The following is a 21,682-nucleotide window of genomic DNA, read 5'->3' on the forward strand; positions in this document are numbered from 1 at the left end:
AATTATAATGTAAAGTTTTGAAAATTACATTTTCGTTGCTACCAGCAATTTATACAGTCTACCTTTTTACTGCTTGCTTGCTGACTTAATTAATATGACCTGACTAAAATGCAAAAAACATCCTAAAACATTATGTTCCACTTATTTTGACTTGCCTGTTAACCTAATGTAAATGTTTGTAATATTTGTGTTACTTTTGCCCAGTTGTTCTTAAAAGTAGCGGCCTCAAAAACCGCTAGATCCGCAACTAGCGAGCACAATTAACTACACGCAGCCAAACCGGCAACCTTTGACCCAATTGGCCTTCCAGCAGACTTTTTTCTTCCGTTTCAGCTGCAGGCAGGAGATCTGCCAAAGGTGCTCACTCAGTTCTAACTTACATTCATTTGTTCCGCAGTGACCCAGAGAGCTGTAGTAACCTCTTTAGTGTGTTGAAAGGTGATGTTTGCTGATGTTTTTTTTTTTTTTTTATCTGACCAGTTAGCTACAATAACTACTTATCTGTAGGCTACTTACTCAAGGTTTAGGGTGTTGTAGTTCTAATGTAATTCTGGATGTTATGTTTCTGGATGCTCCTGTAACTTATGCTTATTTGGAATGTTCCCTACAAGCTGTTCTGTTTGAATATGGAAACGGATTTTTAAAGCAATCTGGAACTAAAGTAGGAAATTTAAAATAACATTTTGCTTAAACTATGTTGAATACTATTTTACAGCGATATTTTTTGATCGTTTAAAAGGGTCGTTTAAAAAATATTTTTGCTGTTATTTAGGATGTGGGTTTTATAAGCAATACTGAGTTGATTGAGTGGTTATAATGCGTTGGTTGTTTCATTTTTGTAACATATTGCAAGCGGACAGTTTTTTTCGTCAGTAGATTTTTTACAATTAATTGTCTTCGCTCACACCCAAATTTGCTGTTAAATAATTTTTTATCAAAACCATGTAGGTCTGTCGTAACCATCTTTCTATATTTATACTTGCGAAATATGTAGGTGTGCCTACATTATTATATTACATACACGCGAACAGTTGCGTTTCTCGCTTCCCAGGTCGCCAAATCCCGACCTTTTAAACACCCGCAGTGGAACTTGAGCTGCATAATTGTTGCATGTTATCTTTTCCTGATGAATATGCTGCATTTTCAAAGATGTGCGTCGATGCAAGGTAAACTCATACTTGCAGAAAGTGTTAGAAATTGGAATATTTTTTGAAGTAAAATGTTTAATTAAACTAACTTATGTCTTTGTGAAAATTGCAGACCTTTGTATATCATTGACCACTGATCCTTATACCCAATTCTGTATGACACCTCAATATCTGATGTAAGATTTTTACGTGTTTATAAGTTTGTCTTAATTTATTCTGTAAACCGTTGGCAAGCTTAAAAGTTTAAGTCAAACCAACGTGACATCCAAACGTGAACCAGAACCGAAAGTTTAAGTCACCGAATTAATTAGTTTTGGCAGACATGTCTCCTTTGTATCGACAGGATGTACGAATTAAAGTAATTTTTTTTGTAAAATCAGAATTCGAATTAGCCTACGTATCTGATTATCAGGTCAATTTTTTAGTAACCTGAACCAAGGGCCACAACCTTTTAAACGCCGCGTGTCGATTTACTTGCTATGTCATATGGTAAAAAATTTATGTTTAGAAGTAGTTTGTGTCATTATGTAAATAATAACTAGAATGTAGGTGGATTCGTAACTACAGGCTGCGTTTTAACGAACATAAAAACCTACTTGCATCCGGACCTTGACATCCGTGCCAGAGGGGTTGCCAACCCCTGACCTAAATCTGTTAATATTCTGAAAAAGTCCGACATTCAACATTGGATTGTCTCAACAAATCCCATAGACTTATCTCGTATGCTGGACGCGATTTCCAGTGTTTTCTGTTTTAAATTCTCTTCATTTTATTTTTTGCAAATAGGTATTTAATTCCACCCTTTACAACCTGAAAAGACTAATACAATAGCCACTAGTACAGTGTTTTTCAATCTTTTTTGGTCTCGTGCTTTTTTTTCTTTTTACTGTTTAGTATAATGCATAATTTTTGTTGAACATTGTGTCTGTACTAGTTCAGAACATTGTTAATTTTGTTTAATTAGTAAAGGTAGCCTGGAAGTTAGTTACTGAAAGCAATAAAATGGCTTTTGTGTCCGCAATACTTTTTAACGTTTGTTTCGTTATTTGTTTTTCAATAATAGTGTTTGGAATATATAACCGTTACGTTTACACCTTTTAATTCAGAGAGTCAGTGTTTTGCCAATTGATTGGGTTTCTGGCAAAGTTGTTTTTTTGTTTAATCAGCCGCAAGCACAAGACGCGCTGCAGGGATCTGCGCTGTTCTGTTCAACTGTTAGTTTGTTTCGTAGTGAGCCAGAGAACTGCTGTCACGTCTTGTGTGTGTTAAAAGGTGCTATACTTGCTGATGATATTTTGTTTTGGGGTAACAGGTAGGCTACAATAACGAAAATTGTCTTTACTGATTGTAGCTGGTTTAGCGTGTTGTGGTCTTGTAATGTTAGATGTTGTGCTCTGAACAATTTTCCTGTAACTCACTGATGTGCACTAATTGTAACTTATTTGATATCAGGTGCTTTAGTCTTGATGGATGTGATGCTCGTCTGACGTTTTCTTTACCTTCAAACCAACGCACTCGAGAACAAAGGTAGGAAATCAGTTATACAATACTTTACATGCATCCATGTTAAACTAACACTTATTCTGTTCTTACTATTTTACAAATAAATGGATTAGTCTGTTAATTATTTATAGCAGATAATATTAAATAAATTAAAGCAGTGGTCGGCAACCACTGGTCCGCGGCCCGGTGCCGGTCCGTGAGGAGTTTGTTACCGGGCCGCATAAAACTTGCTCAAGGTTCACTTTGAATCAAAGTTGTAACAATTGTCATTAGTTTTCAGTGCTGATTATTTGTGGTTTTTGAAGGCCGGTCCGTGATATAACATTTTAGTTTCAAACCGGTCCGCAGTGCAAAAAAGGTTGCCGACCCCTGAATTAAAGGATTGTATTGACTTTTATAATGTCTAGCATGCGAAGATGTGTCAGTGTTTTTTACACAGTCTGGTATCAGCAAACAGTTTTTTTCTGTCTCTACAAGCCCTTAGACATTTTGTTCTGAGTGTGTAATTTATCAAAAGTTGACAATCAGACTTATTAAACAAATCAGACAAACAGTTTCGCTGCAAACTGGCAACAACGCTATATTCATAAAACGAACCGGTTAATTATAAAATGTGAAAGAAATTATTGAGCGAAAAAGTAGTCTTTCTTGCCTACAAATAAACATGCATTGACTTATGATAAATTTCGGCGGTTTCTCCACTGAGCCTGTGTAGCTCAGTTGGAAGAGCCCGGAAAGACTCCTGTTGTGGGTTCGAATCCCACCGCGGGTTAGATTTTTCCAGTCTGTGCCTTGCCATATGGAAATGCTTGGGAAACCAGCTGATTCGGTACACGTCTAATAGGCCTGGCGTACTATGATGCATTGACTTATATCATAGTTTGGACAACAAACTGGTGATTATTAAGCTATTTCAATTTTACAAATGAGAACCAGAAATTCCAGTAACACTTTCACAAAGACTTTTGGACTGGGAGTTGGGTTTGTGTGTTAAGACTACTTATAAGTATTGCGTGCACGTATTGTGGCTTGTTTTTATTGATGTTGTGTAGGGATATACAATTTGATAAAGTTGTTAGGGTAAAGACAGGCATGTTTTTCGCGCACCACTTTTTAATCAAGCATTAACTGCGCGGTAATTTTTCACGTACTATCAGTCGATGACCCCTGGCATGTATGAAGCTTAGATATATCAAGATTTTTTGAAATTGTGACTAAAGGCGATGCAGTTAGCACACTAGTCAATTTAAACATAAAAGCAGAACAGTCAAACGTAAGATATTAGCAAAATGCACTAAACAAGATATAACGATATTGTGGTTTGATAGATTTTAGATTTTTACACAGCATAGATTTTTACATTTACACAAAGATTTTATTTACACGGTTTTAATGCCGTCGTTAGGACTTATGAAAATAACTCTTATTGATATAGAATGTCATCATACGCATATTACATGACCAACTTTGGCCTTACATGCATTCAAGTTGCAGTGGTCTACTTTGAATTATAAAATTTGCGAAAGGGGTGCTTCTCTTTGAAATTGGCATCACGTGATGTTTCACATTAAAAAAATCTAGACTATCATTTTACCTAACTTCAAGCTAGTATGTCACGTATACTGAATTTGTAGATTGGTAAATTTAATACTAACATGTGCTTTATTTGCTTTTGTTATTCCACAGGCGCAATCACATCTGCACCATAACAACAAAGTACTCCTTCATTTCGCTCAAGTTCCACGAAAATTGACAGAAACCGTTAGAAAATCACAGATCAAGCAGGATACTGCGAGTAAGATTTTGTATTGGCCTCTTCAAGTTAGCAAAAGTATATTGTTTTTACAAATGCCAATTTACCCATCGGGGGCCTTAAGAGACCGATGACACCTAAAATTCAAATTATGATACTCCGCCAAAAATGTATCAATTTTTTTTAAATATAAATTATGATTTCGCAAGACCAAAAAGGTTGCAATTAGGCGTTTATTCCGGCTGAAACCCACCCAAAACTAAAGTCTTCAATTTCAAACATTTTTTTGCGAGATCGAAAACTGCTGCAAGGCTATTGCTAGAAGTCGTCTTTTCAATTCCAGTCCAAATGTCAATATTCCGAACGCAATTTCAAACACTGGGGGGGTCGGCAGGGGGCCCTGGGATTCCGCCAGTAACTCCCCCCAAAATCAACTTTTTCATCGATATTTTAATTTCGCGAGACCGAAAACGGTTGCAAGGCTATAGCCTTTCCGTCGACTTTTCAATTTCAGTTCAATTGTCCATTTTCCGAATCAAATTCCAACCCATTGGGTGCGTCAGTAGGGGCCCATGGGCGTCTAGAACCTAATTTTATTTAGAATATTTCGGCTGTAACCCATCAAAAATTGAATTTTTCATCGATATGTTAATTTCGCGATACCGAAAACGGCTGCAAGGGTGTACCCTTTGCGTAAATTCTTAATATTCTAGTTTAAATGTCAATTTTCCGAATGCAATTTTAACCCATTAGAGGATCAGTTGGGGCCCATGGGCGTCTAGAACCTAATTAAAATTCGAATATCCCTGCAGTAACCCACCAAAATTGAATTTTTCATCCATATTTTAATTTCGCGAGACTGATAAGAGCTGCAAGGGTGTACCATTTTCGTAAATTCTTCAATTCTAGTTTGAACGTCAATTTTCCGAATGCAGTTTCAACCCATTGGGGGGTCAGCAGGGGCCCATGGACATCTAGAACCTAATTAAACTTCGGTTATTCCGGCAGTTACCCACCAAAAGATGAATTTTTCAACGATATTTTAATTTTGCGAGACTGATAAGAGCTGCAAGTCTATAGCATTTCCGTTGACTTTTCAATTCTAGTATAAATGCCCATTTTCCGAATGCAATTCCAACCCATTAGAGGATCAGTTGGGGCGCATGGGCGTCTAGAACCTATTCAAAAATCGAATAATCCGGCAGTAACCCTACCAAAATTGAATTTTTCATCGATATTTTAATTTTGCGAGACTGATAAGAGCTGCAAGTCTATAGCCTTTCCGTTGACTTTTCAATTCTAGTTCAAATGCCCATTTTCCGAATGCAATTTCAACCCATTGGGGGACCAGTTGGGGCACATGGGCGTCTAGAACCTAATTAAAATTCGAATATCCCTGCAGTAACCCACCAAAATTGAATTTTTCATCCATATTTTAATTTCGCGATACTGAAAGCGGCTGCAAGGGTGTACCCTTTTCGTAAATTCTTCAATTCTAGTTTGAACGTCAATTTTCCGAATGCAGTTTCAACCGACTGGGGGCTCAGAAGGAGGCCATGGGCGTCTAGAACCTAATTTGAAATTCGAATAATCCGGCAGTAACCCTACCCAAATTGAATTTTTCATCGATATTTTAATTTCGCGATACTGAAAGCGGCTGCAAGTCTATAGCCTTTCCGTTGACTTTTCAATTCTAGTTCAAATGCCCATTTTCCAAATGCAATTCCAACCCATTGGGGGGTCAGTAGGGGCCCATGGGAGTCTAGATCTTAAGTAAAATTCGAATTTTCCTGCAGTAACCCACCAAAATTGATTTTTTCAACGATATTTTATTTTCGCGATACCGAAAACGGCTGCAAGGGTGTACCCTTTGAGTAAATTCTTAATATTCTAGTTTAAATGTCAATTTTCCGAATGCAATTTTAACCCATTGCGGGGTCAGTGGGGGCCCATGGACGTCTAGAACCTACTAAAAATTCGAATATCCCTGCAGTAATCCACCCAAAGATGAATTTTTCATCGATATTTTCATTTAGCGACACCGAGAACGGCTTCGAGGCTATAGCCTTTCAATTCCAGTTTAAATGTCAATTTTCCGAATGCAATATTAACCCATTGGGGGCTCAGAAGGAGGCCATGGGCGTCTAGAACCTAATTTGAAATTCGAATATCCCTGAAGTAACCCACCAAAATTGAATTTTTCATCCATATTTTAATTTCGCGATACTGAAAGCGGCTGCAAGGGTGTACCCTTTTCGTAAATTCTTCAATTCTAGTTTGAACGTCAATTTTCCGAATGCAGTTTCAAACCATTGGGGGATCAGCAGGGGCCCATGGACATCTAGAACCTAATTAAACTTCGGTTATTCCGGCAGTTACCCACCAAAAGATGATTTTTTCATCCATATTTTAATTTTGCGATACTGAAAGCGGCTGCAAGGATGTACCCTTTTCGTAAATTCTTCAATTCTAGTTTGAACGTCAAGTTTCCGAATGTAGTTTCAACCCATTGGGGGGTCAGCAGGGGCCCATGGACGTCTAGAACCTAATTAAACTTCGGTTATCCCTGCAGTAACCCACCAAACTTGAATTTTTCATCGATATTTTAATTTTGCGAGACTGAAAAGGGCTGCAATTATTAAGTCTATAGCCTTTCCGTTGACTTTTCAATTCTAGTTCAAATGCCCATTTTCCGAATGCAATTCCAACCCATTGGGGGGTCAGTAGGGGCCCATGGGAGTCTAGAACCTATTCAAAATTCGAATAATCCGGCAGTAACCCTACCAAAATTGAATTTTTCATCGATATTTTAATTTTGCGAGACTGATCAGATCTGCAAGTCTATAGCCTTTCCGTTGACTTTTCAATTCTAGTTCAAATGCCCATTTTCCGAATGCAATTTCAACCCATTGGGGGAACAGTTGGGGCACATGGGCGTCTAGAACCTAATTAAAATTCGAATATCCCTGCAGTAACCCACCAAAATTGAATTTTTCATCCATATTTTAATTTCGCGATACTGAAAGCGGCTGCAAGGGTGTACCCTTTTCGTAAATTCTTCAATTCTAGTTTGAACGTCAATTTTCCGAATGCAGTTTCAAACCATTGGGGGATCAGCAGGGGCCCATGGACATCTAGAACCTAATTAAACTTCGGTTATTCCGGCAGTTACCCACCAAAAGATGAATCTTAAGTAAAATTCGAATATCCCTGCAGTAACCCACCAAAATTGAATTTTTCATCCATATTTTAATTTCGCGATACTGAAAGCGGCTGCAAGGGTGTACCCTTTTCGTAAATTCTTCAATTCTAGTTTGAACGTCAATTTTCCGAATGCAGTTTCAACCCATTGGGGGCTCAGAAGGAGGCCATGGGCGTCTAGAACCTAATTTGAAATTAGAATATTGCGGCAGTAACCCACCCAAAATTGAATTTTTCATCGATATTTTAATTTCGCGATACCGAAAACGGCTACAATTGGCTATAGCCTTTCCGTTGACTTTCCAATTCAAGTTTAAATGTCAATTTTCCGAATGAAATTTCAACCCATTGGGGGACCAGTTGGGGCCTATGGGCGTCTAGAACCTAATTAAAATTCGAATATCCCTGCAGTAACCCACCAAAATTGAATTTTTCATCCATATTTTAATTTCGCGATACTGAAAGCGGCTGCAAGGGTGTACCCTTTTCGTAAATTCTTCAATTCTAGTTTGAACGTCAATTTTTCGAATGCAGTTTCAACCCATTGGGGGGTCAGCAGGGGCCCATGGACGTCTAGAACCTAATTAAACTTCGGTTATCCCTGCAGTAACCCACCAAAATTGAATTTTTCATCGATATTTTAATTTTGCGAGACTGAAAAGGGCTGCAAGTCTATAGCCTTTCCGTTGACTTTTCAATTCTAGTTCAAATGCCCATTTTCCGAATGCAATTCCAACCCATTGGGGGGTCAGTAGGGGCCCATGGGAGTCTAGATCTTAAGTAAAATTCGAATATCCCTGCAGTAACCCACCAAAATTGAATTTTTCATCGATATTTTAATTTCGCGATACTGAAAGCGGCTGCAAGGGTGTACCCTTTTCGTAAATTCTTCAATTCTAGTTTGAACGTCAATTTTCCGAATGCAGTTTCAACCCATTGGGGGCTCAGAAGGAGGCCATGGGCGTCTGGAACCTAATTTGAAATTAGAATATTGCGGCAGTAACCCACCAAAATTGAATTTTTCATCGATATTTTAATTTCGCGATACCGAAAACGGCTACAATTGGCTATAGCCTTTCCGATGACTTTTCAATTCAAGTTTGAATGTCAATTTTCCGAATGAAATTCCAACCCATTGGGGGACCAGTTGGGGCCCATGGGCGTCTAGAACCTAATTAAAATTCGAATATCCCTGCAGTAACCCACCAAAATTGAATTTTTCATCCAGACTTTAAATTCGCGATACTGAAAGCGGCTGCAAGGATGTACCCTTTTCGTAAATTCTTCAATTCTAGTTTGAACGTCAATTTTCCGAATGCAGTTTCAACCCATTGGGGGGTCAGCAGGGGCCCATGGACGTCTAGAACCTAATTAAATTTCGGTTATTCCGGCAGTTACCCACCAAAAGATGAATTTTTCATCCATATTTTAATTTTGCGATACTGAAAGCGGCTGCAAGGATGTACCCTTTTCGTAAATTCTTCAATTCTAGTTTGAACGTCAATTTTCCGAATGCAGTTTCAACCCATTGGGGGGTCAGCAGGGGCCCATGGACGTCTAGAACCTAATTAAACTTCGGTTATCCCTGCAGTAACCCACCAAAATTGAATTTTTCATCGATATTTTAATTTTGCGAGACTGAAAAGGGCTGCAAGTCTATAGCCTTTCCGTTGACTTTTCAATTCTAGTTCAAATGCCCATTTTCCGAATGCAATTCCAACCCATTGGGGGTCAGTTGGGGCCCATGGGCGTCTAGAACCTAATTAAAATTCGAATATCCCTGCAGTAACCCACCAAAATTGAATTTTTCATCCATATTTTAATTTCGCGATACTGAAAGCGGCTGCAAGGGTGTACCCTTTTCGTAAATTCTTCAATTCTAGTTTGAACGTCAATTTTTCGAATGCAGTTTCAACCCATTGGGGGCTCAGAAGGAGGCCATGGGCGTCTAGAACCTAATTTGAAATTAGAATATTGCGGCAGTAACCCACCCAAAATTGAATTTTTCATCGATATTTTAATTTCGCGATACCGAAAACGGCTACAATTGGCTTTAGCCTTTCCGTTGACTTTTCAATTCAAGTTTAAATGTCAAGTTTCCGAATGCAATTCCAACCCATTAGAGGATCAGTTGGGGCGCATGGGCGTCTAGAACCTATTAAAAATTCGAATAATCCGGCAGTAACCCTACCCAAATTGAATTTTTCATCGATATTTTAATTTTGCGAGACTGATAAGAGCTGCAAGTCTATAGCCTTTCCGTTGACTTTTCAATTCTGGTTCAAATGCCCATTTTCCGAATGCAATTCCAACCCATTGGGGGGTCGGTTGGGGCCCATGGGCGTCTAGAACCTAATTAAAATTCGAATATCCCTGCAGTAACCCACCAAAATTGAATTTTTCATCCATATTTTAATTTCGCGATTTTGAAAGCGGCTGCAAGGATGTACCCTTTTCGTAAATTCTTCAATTCTAGTTTGAACGTCAATTTTTCGAATGCAGTTTCAACCCATTGGGGGCTCAGAAGGAGGCCATGGGCGTCTAGAACCTAATTTGAAATTAGAATATTGCGGCAGTAACCCACCCAAAATTGAATTTTTCATCGATATTTTAATTTCGCGATACCGAAAACGGCTACAATTGGCTTTAGCCTTTCGGTTGACTTTTCAATTCAAGTTTAAATGTCAAGTTTCCGAATGCAATTCCAACCCATTAGAGGATCAGTTGGGGCGCATGGGCGTCTAGAACCTATTCAAAATTCGAATAATCCGGCAGTAACCCTACCAAAATTGAATTTTTCATCGATATTTTAATTTTGCGAGACTGAAAAGAGCTGCAAGTCTATAGCCTTTCCGTTGACTTTTCAATTCTAGTTCAAATGCCCATTTTCCGAATGCAATTCCAACCCATTGGGGGGTCAGTAGGGGCCCATGGGAGTCTGGATCTTAAGTAAAATTCGAATTTTCCTGCAGTAACCCACCAAAATTGATTTTTCAACGATATTTTATTTTCGCGATACCGAAAACGGCTGCAAGGGTGTACCCTTTGAGTAAATTCTTAATATTCTAGTTTAAATGTCAATTTTCCGAATGCAATTTTAACCCATTGGGGGGTCAGTGGGGGCCCATGGACGTCTAGAACCTACTAAAAATTCGAATATTCGGGCAGTAATCCACCCAAAGATGAATTTTTCATCGATATTTTCATTTAGCGACACCGAGAACGGCTTCGAGGCTATAGCCTTTCAATTCCAGTTTAAATGTAAATTTTTCGAATGCAATATTAACCCATTGGGGGCTCAGAAAGAGGTCATGGGCGTCTAGAACCTAATTTGAAATTAGAATATTGCGGCAGTAACCCACCCAAAATTGAATTTTTCATCGATATTTTAATTTCGCGATACCGAAAACGGCTACAATTGGCTATAGCCTTTCCGTTGACTTTTCAATTCAAGTTTAAATGTCAAGTTTCCGAATGAAATTTCAACCCATTGGGGGACCAGTTGGGGCCCATGGGCGTCTAGAACCTAATTAAAATTCGAATATCCCTGCAGTAACCCACCAAAATTGAATTTTTCATCCATATTTTAATTTCGCGATACTGAAAGCGGCTGCAAGGGTGTACCCTTTTCGTAAATTCTTCAATTCTAGTTTGAACGTCAATTTTCCGAATGCAGTTTCAACCCATTGGGGGACCAGTTGGGGCCCATGGACATCTAGAACCTAATTAAACTTCGGTTATTCCGGCAGTTACCCACCAAAAGATGAATTTTTCAACGATATTTTCATCTAGCGAAACCGAAAACGGCTGCAAGTCTATAGCCTTTCCGTCGACTTTTCAATTCTAGTTCAAATGTCAAGTTTCCGAATGCAATTCCAACCCATTAGAGGATCAGTTGGGGCGCATGGGCGTCTAGAACCTATTCAAAATTCGAATAATCCGGCAGTAACCCTACCCAAATTGAATTTTTTATCGATATTTTAATTTTGCGAGACTGATAAGAGCTGCAAGTCTATAGCCTTTCCGTTGACTTTTCAATTCTAGTTCAAATGCCCATTTTCCGAATGCAATTCCAACCCATTGGGGGGTCGGTTGGGGCCCATGGGCGTCTAGAACCTAATTCAAATTCGAATATCCCTGCAGTAACCCACCAAAATTGAATTTTTCATCCATATTTTAATTTCGCGATACTGAAAGCGGCTGCAAGGATGTACCCTTTTCGTAAATTCTTCAATTCTAGTTTGAACGTCAATTTTTCGAATGCAGTTTCAACCCATTGGGGGCTCAGAAGGAGGCCATGGGCGTCTAGAACCTAATTTGAAATTAGAATATTGCGGCAGTAACCCACCCAAAATTGAATTTTTCATCGATATTTTAATTTCGCGATACCGAAAACGGCTACAATTGGCTATAGCCTTTCCGTCGACTTTTCAATTCAAGTTCAAATGTCAAGTTTCCGAATGCAATTCCAACCCATTAGAGGTTCAGTTGGGGCCCATGGGCGTCTAGAACCTAATTAAAATTCGAATATCCCTGCAGTAACCCACCAAAATTGAATTTTTCATCCATATTTTAATTTCGTGATACTGAAAGCGGCTGCAAGGGTGTACCCTTTTCGTAAATTCTTCAATTCTAGTTTGAACGTCAATTTTTCGAATGCAGTTTCAACCCATTGGGGGGTCAGCAGGGGCCCATGGACGTCTAGAACCTAATTAAACTTCGGTTATTCCGGCAGTTACCCACCAAAAGATGAATTTTTCATCCATATTTTAATTTTGCGATACTGAAAGCGGCTGCAAGGATGTACCATTTTCGTAAATTCTTCAATTCTAGTTTGAACGTCAATTTTCCGAATGCAGTTTCAACCCATTGGGGGGTCAGCAGGGGCCCATGGACGTCTAGAACCTAATTAAACTTCGGTTATCCCTGCAGTAACCCACCAAAATTGAATTTTTCATCGATATTTTAATTTTGCGAGACTGAAAAGAGCTGCAAGTCTATAGCCTTTCCGTTGACTTTTCAATTCTAGTTCAAATGCCCATTTTCCGAATGCAATTCCAACCCATTGGGGGGTCGGTTGGGGCCCATGGGCGTCTAGAACCTAATTAAAATTCGAATATTTCGGCAGTAACCCACCAAAATTGAATTTTTCATCCATATTTTAATTTCGCGATACTGAAAGCGGCTGCAAGGGTGTACCCTTTTCGTAAATTCTTCAATTCTAGTTTGAACGTCAATTTTCCGAATGCAGTTTCAACCCATTGGGGGCTCAGAAGGAGGCCATGGGCGTCTAGAACCTAATTTGAAATTAGAATATTGCGGCAGTAACCCACCCAAAATTGAATTTTTCATCGATATTTTAATTTCGCGATACCGAAAACGGCTACAATTGGCTATAGCCTTTCCGTTGACTTTTCAATTCTAGTTCAAATGCCCATTTTCCGAATGCAATTCCAACCCATTGGGGGGTCGGTTGGGGCCCATGGGCGTCTAGAACCTAATTAAAATTCGAATATCCCTGCAGTAACCCACCAAAATTGAATTTTTCATCCATATTTTAATTTCGCGATACTGAAAGCGGCTGCAAGGATGTACCCTTTTCGTAAATTCTTCAATTCTAGTTTGAACGTCAATTTTCCGAATGCAGTTTCAACCCATTGGGGGACCAGTTGGGGCCCATGGACATCTAGAACCTAATTAAACTTCGGTTATTCCGGCAGTTACCCACCAAAAGATGAATTTTTCAACGATATTTTCATCTAGCGACACCGAAAACGGCTGCAAGTCTATAGCCTTTCCGTCGACTTTTCAATTCTAGTTCAAATGTCAAGTTTCCGAATGCAATTCCAACCCATTAGAGGATCAGTTGGGGCGCATGGGCGTCTAGAACCTATTCAAAATTCGAATAATCCGGCAGTAACCCTACCCAAATTGAATTTTTCATCGATATTTTAATTTTGCGAGACTGATAAGAGCTGCAAGTCTATAGCCTTTCCGTTGACTTTTCAATTCTAGTTCAAATGCCCATTTTCCGAATGCAATTCCAACCCATTGGGGGGTCGGTTGGGGCCCATGGGCGTCTAGAACCTAATTCAAATTCGAATATCCCTGCAGTAACCCACCAAAATTGAATTTTTCATCCATATTTTAATTTCGCGATACTGAAAGCGGCTGCAAGGATGTACCCTTTTCGTAAATTCTTCAATTCTAGTTTGAACGTCAATTTTTCGAATGCAGTTTCAACCCATTGGGGGCTCAGAAGGAGGCCATGGGCGTCTAGAACCTAATTTGAAATTAGAATATTGCGGCAGTAACCCACCCAAAATTGAATTTTTCATCGATATTTTAATTTCGCGATACCGAAAACGGCTACAATTGGCTATAGCCTTTCCGTCGACTTTTCAATTCAAGTTCAAATGTCAAGTTTCCGAATGCAATTCCAACCCATTAGAGGTTCAGTTGGGGCCCATGGGCGTCTAGAACCTAATTAAAATTCGAATATCCCTGCAGTAACCCACCAAAATTGAATTTTTCATCCATATTTTAATTTCGCGATACTGAAAGCGGCTGCAAGGGTGTACCCTTTTCGTAAATTCTTCAATTCTAGTTTGAACGTCAATTTCTCGAATGCAGTTTCAACCCATTGGGGGGTCAGCAGGGGCCCATGGACGTCTAGAACCTAATTAAACTTCGGTTATTCCGGCAGTTACCCACCAAAAGATGAATTTTTCATCCATATTTTAATTTTGCGATACTGAAAGCGGCTGCAAGGATGTACCATTTTCGTAAATTCTTCAATTCTAGTTTGAACGTCAATTTTCCGAATGCAGTTTCAACCCATTGGGGGGTCAGCAGGGGCCCATGGACGTCTAGAACCTAATTAAACTTCGGTTATCCCTGCAGTAACCCACCAAAATTGAATTTTTCATCGATATTTTAATTTTGCGAGACTGAAAAGAGCTGCAAGTCTATAGCCTTTCCGTTGACTTTTCAATTCTAGTTCAAATGCCCATTTTCCGAATGCAATTCCAACCCATTGGGGGGTCGGTTGGGGCCCATGGGCGTCTAGAACCTAATTAAAATTCGAATATTTCGGCAGTAACCCACCAAAATTGAATTTTTCATCCATATTTTAATTTCGCGATACTGAAAGCGGCTGCAAGTACCCTTTTCGTAAATTCTTCAATTCTAGTTTGAACGTCAATTTTCCGAATGCAGTTTCAACCCATTGGGGGCTCAGAAGGAGGCCATGGGCGTCTAGAACCTAATTTGAAATTAGAATATTGCGGCAGTAACCCACCCAAAATTGAATTTTTCATCGATATTTTAATTTCGCGATACCGAAAACGGCTACAATTGGCTATAGCCTTTCCGTCGACTTTTCAATTCAAGTTTAAATGTCAATTTTCCGAATGAAATTTCAACCCATTGGGGGACCAGTTGGGGCCCATGGGCGTCTAGAACCTAATTAAAAGTCGAATATCTCTGCAGTAACCCACCAAAATTGAATTTTTCATCCATATTTTAATTTCGCGATACTGAAAGCGGCTGCAAGGGTGTACCCTTTTCGTAAATTCTTCAATTCTAGTTTGAACGTCAATTTTCCGAATGCAGTTTCAACCCATTGGGGGGTCAGCAGGGGCCCATGGACGTCTAGATCTTAAGTAAAATTCGAATTTTCCTGCAGTAACCCACCAAAATTGAATTTTTCAACGATATTTTATTTTCGCGATACTGAAAACGGCTGCAAGGGTGTACCCTTTGAGTAAATTCTTAATATTCTAGTTTAAATGTCAATTTTCCGAATGCAATTTTAACCCATTGCGGGGTCAGTGGGGGCCCATGGACGTCTAGAACCTACTAAAAATTCGAATATTCGGGCAGTAATCCACCCAAAGATGAATTTTTCATCGATATTTTCATTTAGCGACACCGAGAACGGCTTCGAGGCTATAGCCTTTCAATTCCAGTTTAAATGTAAATTTTCCGAATGCAATATTAACCCATTGGGGGCTCAGAAGGAGGCCATGGGCGTCTAGAACCTAATTTGAAATTCGAATATCCCTGCAGTAACCAACCAAAATTGAATTTTTCATCCATATTTTAATTTCGCGATACTGAAAGCGGCTGCAAGGGTGTACCCTTTTCGTAAATTCTTCAATTCTAGTTTGAACGTCAATTTTCCGAATGCAGTTTCAACCCATTGGGGGATCAGCAGGGGCCCATGGACGTCTAGAACCTAATTAAACTTCGGTTATCCCTGCAGTAACCCACCAAACTTGAATTTTTCATCGATATTTTAATTTTGCGAGACTGAAAAGGGCTGCAAGTCTATAGCCTTTCCGTTGACTTTTCAATTCTAGTTCAAATGCCCATTTTCCGAATGCAATTCCAACCCATTGGGGGGTCAGTAGGGGCCCATGGGAGTCTATATCTTAAGTAAAATTCGAATATCCCTGCAGTAACCCACCAAAATTGAATTTTTCATCCATATTTTAATTTCGCGATACTGAAAGCGGCTGCAAGGGTGTACCCTTTTCGTAAATTCTTCAATTCTAGTTTGAACGTCAATTTTCCGAATGCAGTTTCAACCCATTGGGGGCTCAGAAGGAGGTCATGGGCGTCTAGAACCTAATTTGAAATTAGAATATTGCGGCAGTAACCCACCCAAAATTGAATTTTTCATCGATATTTTAATTTCGCGATACCGAAAACGGCTACAATTGGCTATAGCCTTTCCGTTGACTTTTCAATTCAAGTTTAAATGTCAATTTTCCGAATGAAATTTCAACCCATTGGGGGCTCAGAAGGAGGCCATGGGCGTCTAGAACCTAATTAAAATTCGAATATCCCTGCAGTAACCCACCAAAATTGAATTTTTCATCCATATTTTAATTTCGCGATACTGAAAGCGGCTGCAAGGGTGTACCCTTTTCGTAAATTCTTCAATTCTAGTTTGAACGTCAATTTTCCGAATGCAGTTTCAACCCATTGGGGGGGTCAGCAGGGGCCCATGGACGTCTAGAACCTAATTAAACTTCGGTTATCCCTGCAGTAACCCACCAAACTTGAATTTTTCATCGATATTTTAATTTTGCGAGACTGAAAAGGGCTGCAAGTCTATAGCCTTTCCGTTGACTTTTCAATTCTAGTTCAAATGCCCATTTTCCGAATGCAATTCCAACCCATTGGGGGGTCAGTAGGGGCCCATGGGAGTCTAGATCTTAAGTAAAATTCGAATATCCCTGCAGTAACCCACCAAAATTGAATTTTTCATCCATATTTTAATTTCGCGATACTGAAAGCGGCTGCAAGGGTGTACCCTTTTCGTAAATTCTTCAATTCTAGTTTGAACGTCAATTTTCCGAATGCAGTTTCAACCCATTGGGGCTCAGAAGGAGGCCATGGGCGTCTGGAACCTAATTTGAAATTAGAATATTGCGGCAGTAACCCACCAAAATTGAATTTTTCATCGATATTTTAATTTCGCGATACCGAAAACGGCTACAATTGGCTATAGCCTTTCCGATGACTTTTCAATTCAAGTTTGAATGTCAATTTTCCGAATGAAATTTCAACCCATTGGGGGACCAGTTGGGGCCCATGGGCGTCTAGAACCTAATTAAAATTCGAATATCCCTGCAGTAACCCACCAAAATTGAATTTTTCATCCATATTTTAATTTCGCGATACTGAAAGCGGCTGCAAGGATGTACCCTTTTCGTAAATTCTTCAATTCTAGTTTGAACGTCAATTTTCCGAATGCAGTTTCAACCCATTGGGGGGTCAGCAGGGGCCCATGGACGTCTAGAACCTAATTAAACTTCGGTTATTCCGGCAGTTACCCACCAAAAGATGAATTTTTCATCCATAATTTAATTTTGCGATACTGAAAGCGGCTGCAAGGATGTACCCTTTTCGTAAATTCTTCAATTCTAGTTTGAACGTCAATTTTCCGAATGCAGTTTCAACCCATTGGGGGGTCAGCAGGGGCCCATGGACGTCTAGAACCTAATTAAACTTCGGTTATCCCTGCAGTAACCCACCAAAATTGAATTTTTCATCGATATTTTAATTTTGCGAGACTGAAAAGGGCTGCAAGTCTATAGCCTTTCCGTTGACTTTTCAATTCTAGTTCAAATGCCCATTTTCCGAATGCAATTCCAACCCATTGGGGGTCAGTTGGGGCCCATGGGCGTCTAGAACCTAATTAAAATTCGAATATCCCTGCAGTAACCCACCAAAATTGAATTTTTCATCCATATTTTAATTTCGCGATACTGAAAGCGGCTGCAAGGGTGTACCCTTTTCGTAAATTCTTCAATTCTAGTTTGAACGTCAATTTTCCGAATGCAGTTTCAACCCATTGGGGGGTCAGCAGGGGCCCATGGACGTCTAGAACCTAATTAAACTTCGGTTATTCCGGCAGTTACCCACCAAAAGATGAATTTTTCATCCATAATTTAATTTTGCGATACTGAAAGCGGCTGCAAGGATGTACCCTTTTCGTAAATTCTTCAATTCTAGTTTGAACGTCAATTTTCCGAATGCAGTTTCAACCCATTGGGGGGTCAGCAGGGGCCCATGGACGTCTAGAACCTAATTAAACTTCGGTTATCCCTGCAGTAACCCACCAAAATTGAATTTTTCATCGATATTTTAATTTTGCGAGACTGAAAAGGGCTGCAAGTCTATAGCCTTTCCGTTGACTTTTCAATTCTAGTTCAAATGCCCATTTTCCGAATGCAATTCCAACCCATTGGGGGTCAGTTGGGGCCCATGGGCGTCTAGAACCTAATTAAAATTCGAATATCCCTGCAGTAACCCACCAAAATTGAATTTTTCATCCATATTTTAATTTCGCGATACTGAAAGCGGCTGCAAGGGTGTACCCTTTTCGTAAATTCTTCAATTCTAGTTTGAACGTCAATTTTTCGAATGCAGTTTCAACCCATTGGGGGCTCAGAAGGAGGCCATGGGCGTCTAGAACCTAATTTGAAATTAGAATATTGCGGCAGTAACCCACCCAAAATTGAATTTTTCATCGATATTTTAATTTCGCGATACCGAAAACGGCTACAATTGGCTTTAGCCTTTCCGTTGACTTTTCAATTCAAGTTTAAATGTCAAGTTTCCGAATGCAATTCCAACCCATTAGAGGATCAGTTGGGGCGCATGGGCGTCTAGAACCTATTAAAAATTCGAATAATCCGGCAGTAACCCTACCCAAATTCAATTTTTCATCGATATTTTAATTTTGCGAGACTGATAAGAGCTGCAAGTCTATAGCCTTTCCGTTGACTTTTCAATTCTAGTTCAAATGCCCATTTTCCGAATGCAATTCCAACCCATTGGGGGTCGGTTGGGGCCCATGGGCGTCTAGAACCTAATTCAAATTCGAATATCCCTGCAGTAACCCACCAAAATTGAATTTTTCATCCATATTTTAATTTCGCGATTTTGAAAGCGGCTGCAAGGATGTACCCTTTTCGTAAATTCTTCAATTCTAGTTTGAACGTCAATTTTTCGAATGCAGTTTCAACCCATTGGGGGCTCAGAAGGAGGCCATGGGCGTCTAGAACCTAATTTGAAATTAGAATATTGCGGCAGTAACCCACCCAAAATTGAATTTTTCATCGATATTTTAATTTCGCGATACCGAAAACGGCTACAATTGGCTTTAGCCTTTCGGTTGACTTTTCAATTCAAGTTTAAATGTCAAGTTTCCGAATGCAATTCCAACCCATTAGAGGATCAGTTGGGGCGCATGGGCGTCTAGAACCTATTCAAAATTCGAATAATCCGGCAGTAACCCTACCAAAATTGAATTTTTCATCGATATTTTAATTTTGCGAGACTGAAAAGAGCTGCAAGTCTATAGCCTTTCCGTTGACTTTTCAATTCTAGTTCAAATGCCCATTTTCCGAATGCAATTCCAACCCATTGGGGGGTCAGTAGGGGCCCATGGGAGTCTGGATCTTAAGTAAAATTCGAATTTTCCTGCAGTAACCCACCAAAATTGATTTTTCAACGATATTTTATTTTCGCGATACCGAAAACGGCTGCAAGGATGTACCCTTTTCGTAAATTCTTCAATTCTAGTTTAAATGTCAATTTTCCGAATGCAATTTTAACCCATTGGGGGGTCAGTGGGGGCCCATGGACGTCTAGAACCTACTAAAAATTCGAATATTCGGGCAGTAATCCCCACAAAGATGAATTTTTCATCGATATTTTCATTTAGCGACACCGAGAACGGCTTCGAGGCTATAGCCTTTCAATTCCAGTTTAAATGTAAATTTTTCGAATGCAATATTAACCCATTGGGGGCTCAGAAAGAGGTCATGAGCGTCTAGAACCTAATTTGAAATTAGAATATTGCGGCAGTAACCCACCCAAAATTGAATTTTTCATCGATATTTTAATTTCGCGATACCGAAAACGGCTACAATTGGCTATAGCCTTTCCGTTGACTTTTCAATTCAAGTTTAAATGTCAAGTTTCCGAATGAAATTTCAACCCATTGGGGGACCAGTTGGGGCCCATGGGCGTCTAGAACCTAATTAAAATTCGAATATCCCTGCAGTAACCCACCAAAATTGAATTTTTCATCCATATTTTAATTTCGCGGTACTGAAAGCGGCTGCAAGGGTGTATACTTTTCGTAAATTCTTCAATTCTAGTTTGAACGTCAATTTTCCGAATGCAGTTTCAACCCATTGGGGGACCAGTTGGGGCCCATGGACATCTAGAACCTAATTAAACTTCGGTTATTCCGGCAGTTACCCACCAAAAGATGAATTTTTCAACGATATTTTCATCTAGCGACACCGAAAACGGCTGCAAGTCTATAGCCTTTCCGTCGACTTTTCAATTCTAGTTCAAATGTCAAGTTTCCGAATGCAATTCCAACCCATTAGAGGATCAGTTGGGGCGCATGGGCGTCTAGAACCTATTCAAAATTCGAATAATCCGGCAGTAACCCTACCCAAATTGAATTTTTCATCGATATTTTAATTTTGCGAGACTGATAAGAGCTGCAAGTCTATAGCCTTTCCGTTGACTTTTCAATTCTAGTTCAAATGCCCATTTTCCGAATGCAATTCCAACCCATTGGGGGGTCGGTTGGGGCCCATGGGCGTCTAGAACCTAATTAAAATTCGAATATCCCTGCAGTAACCCACCAAAATTGAATTTTTCATCCATATTTTAATTTCGCGATACTGAAAGCGGCTGCAAGGATGTACCCTTTTCGTAAATTCTTCAATTCTAGTTTGAACGTCAATTTTTCGAATGCAGTTTCAACCCATTGGGGGCTCAGAAGGAGGCCATGGGCGTCTAGAACCTAATTTGAAATTAGAATATTGCGGCAGTAACCCACCCAAAATTGAATTTTTCATCGATATTTTAATTTCGCGATACCGAAAACGGCTACAATTGGCTATAGCCTTTCCGTCGACTTTTCAATTCAAGTTCAAATGTCAAGTTTCCGAATGCAATTCCAACCCATTAGAGGTTCAGTTGGGGCCCATGGGCGTCTAGAACCTAATTAAAATTCGAATATCCCTGCAGTAACCCACCAAAATTGAATTTTTCATCCATATTTTAATTTCGCGATACTGAAAGCGGCTGCAAGGGTGTACCCTTTTCGTAAATTCTTCAATTCTAGTTTGAACGTCAATTTTTCGAATGCAGTTTCAACCCATTGGGGGGTCAGCAGGGGCCCATGGACGTCTAGAACCTAATTAAACTTCGGTTATTCCGGCAGTTACCCACCAAAAGATGAATTTTTCATCCATATTTTAATTTTGCGATACTGAAAGCGGCTGCAAGGATGTACCATTTTCGTAAATTCTTCAATTCTAGTTTGAACGTCAATTTTCCGAATGCAGTTTCAACCCATTGGGGGGTCAGCAGGGGCCCATGGACGACTAGAACCTAATTAAACTTCGGTTATCCCTGCAGTAACCCACCAAAATTGAATTTTTCATCGATATTTTAATTTTGCGAGACTGAAAAGAGCTGCAAGTCTATAGCCTTTCCGTTGACTTTTCAATTCTAGTTCAAATGCCCATTT

The 21,682-nt window shown here is 39.5% G+C and overlaps 1 protein-coding gene across 4 annotated transcripts in view; it reads left to right on the forward strand.

The window, feature by feature from the left end:
- Positions 1-511: 511 nt before the first annotated feature.
- LOC145218408 (uncharacterized) overlaps positions 512-21,682 on the forward strand; it is a 58,878-nt gene continuing 37,707 nt past the window's right edge. For 2 of the 4 annotated variants that reach the window (XM_080085820.1, XM_080085821.1), the window contains exons 1-5: positions 512-661; positions 1,052-1,166; positions 1,261-1,324; positions 2,601-2,675; positions 4,338-4,446. In XM_080085820.1, coding sequence (XP_079941946.1) covers positions 560-661; positions 1,052-1,166; positions 1,261-1,324; positions 2,601-2,675; positions 4,338-4,404 — 423 coding nt within the window. In that variant the 5' untranslated portion in view covers positions 512-559 and the 3' untranslated portion in view covers positions 4,405-4,446. The other 2 variants (XM_080085824.1, XM_080085822.1) reach the window with 2 other exon arrangements.

Source organism: Phallusia mammillata, chromosome 3, assembly GCF_965637545.1.
Source record: "Phallusia mammillata chromosome 3, kaPhaMamm4.hap1.1, whole genome shotgun sequence".
Lineage (NCBI taxonomy): Eukaryota > Metazoa > Chordata > Ascidiacea > Phlebobranchia > Ascidiidae > Phallusia > Phallusia mammillata.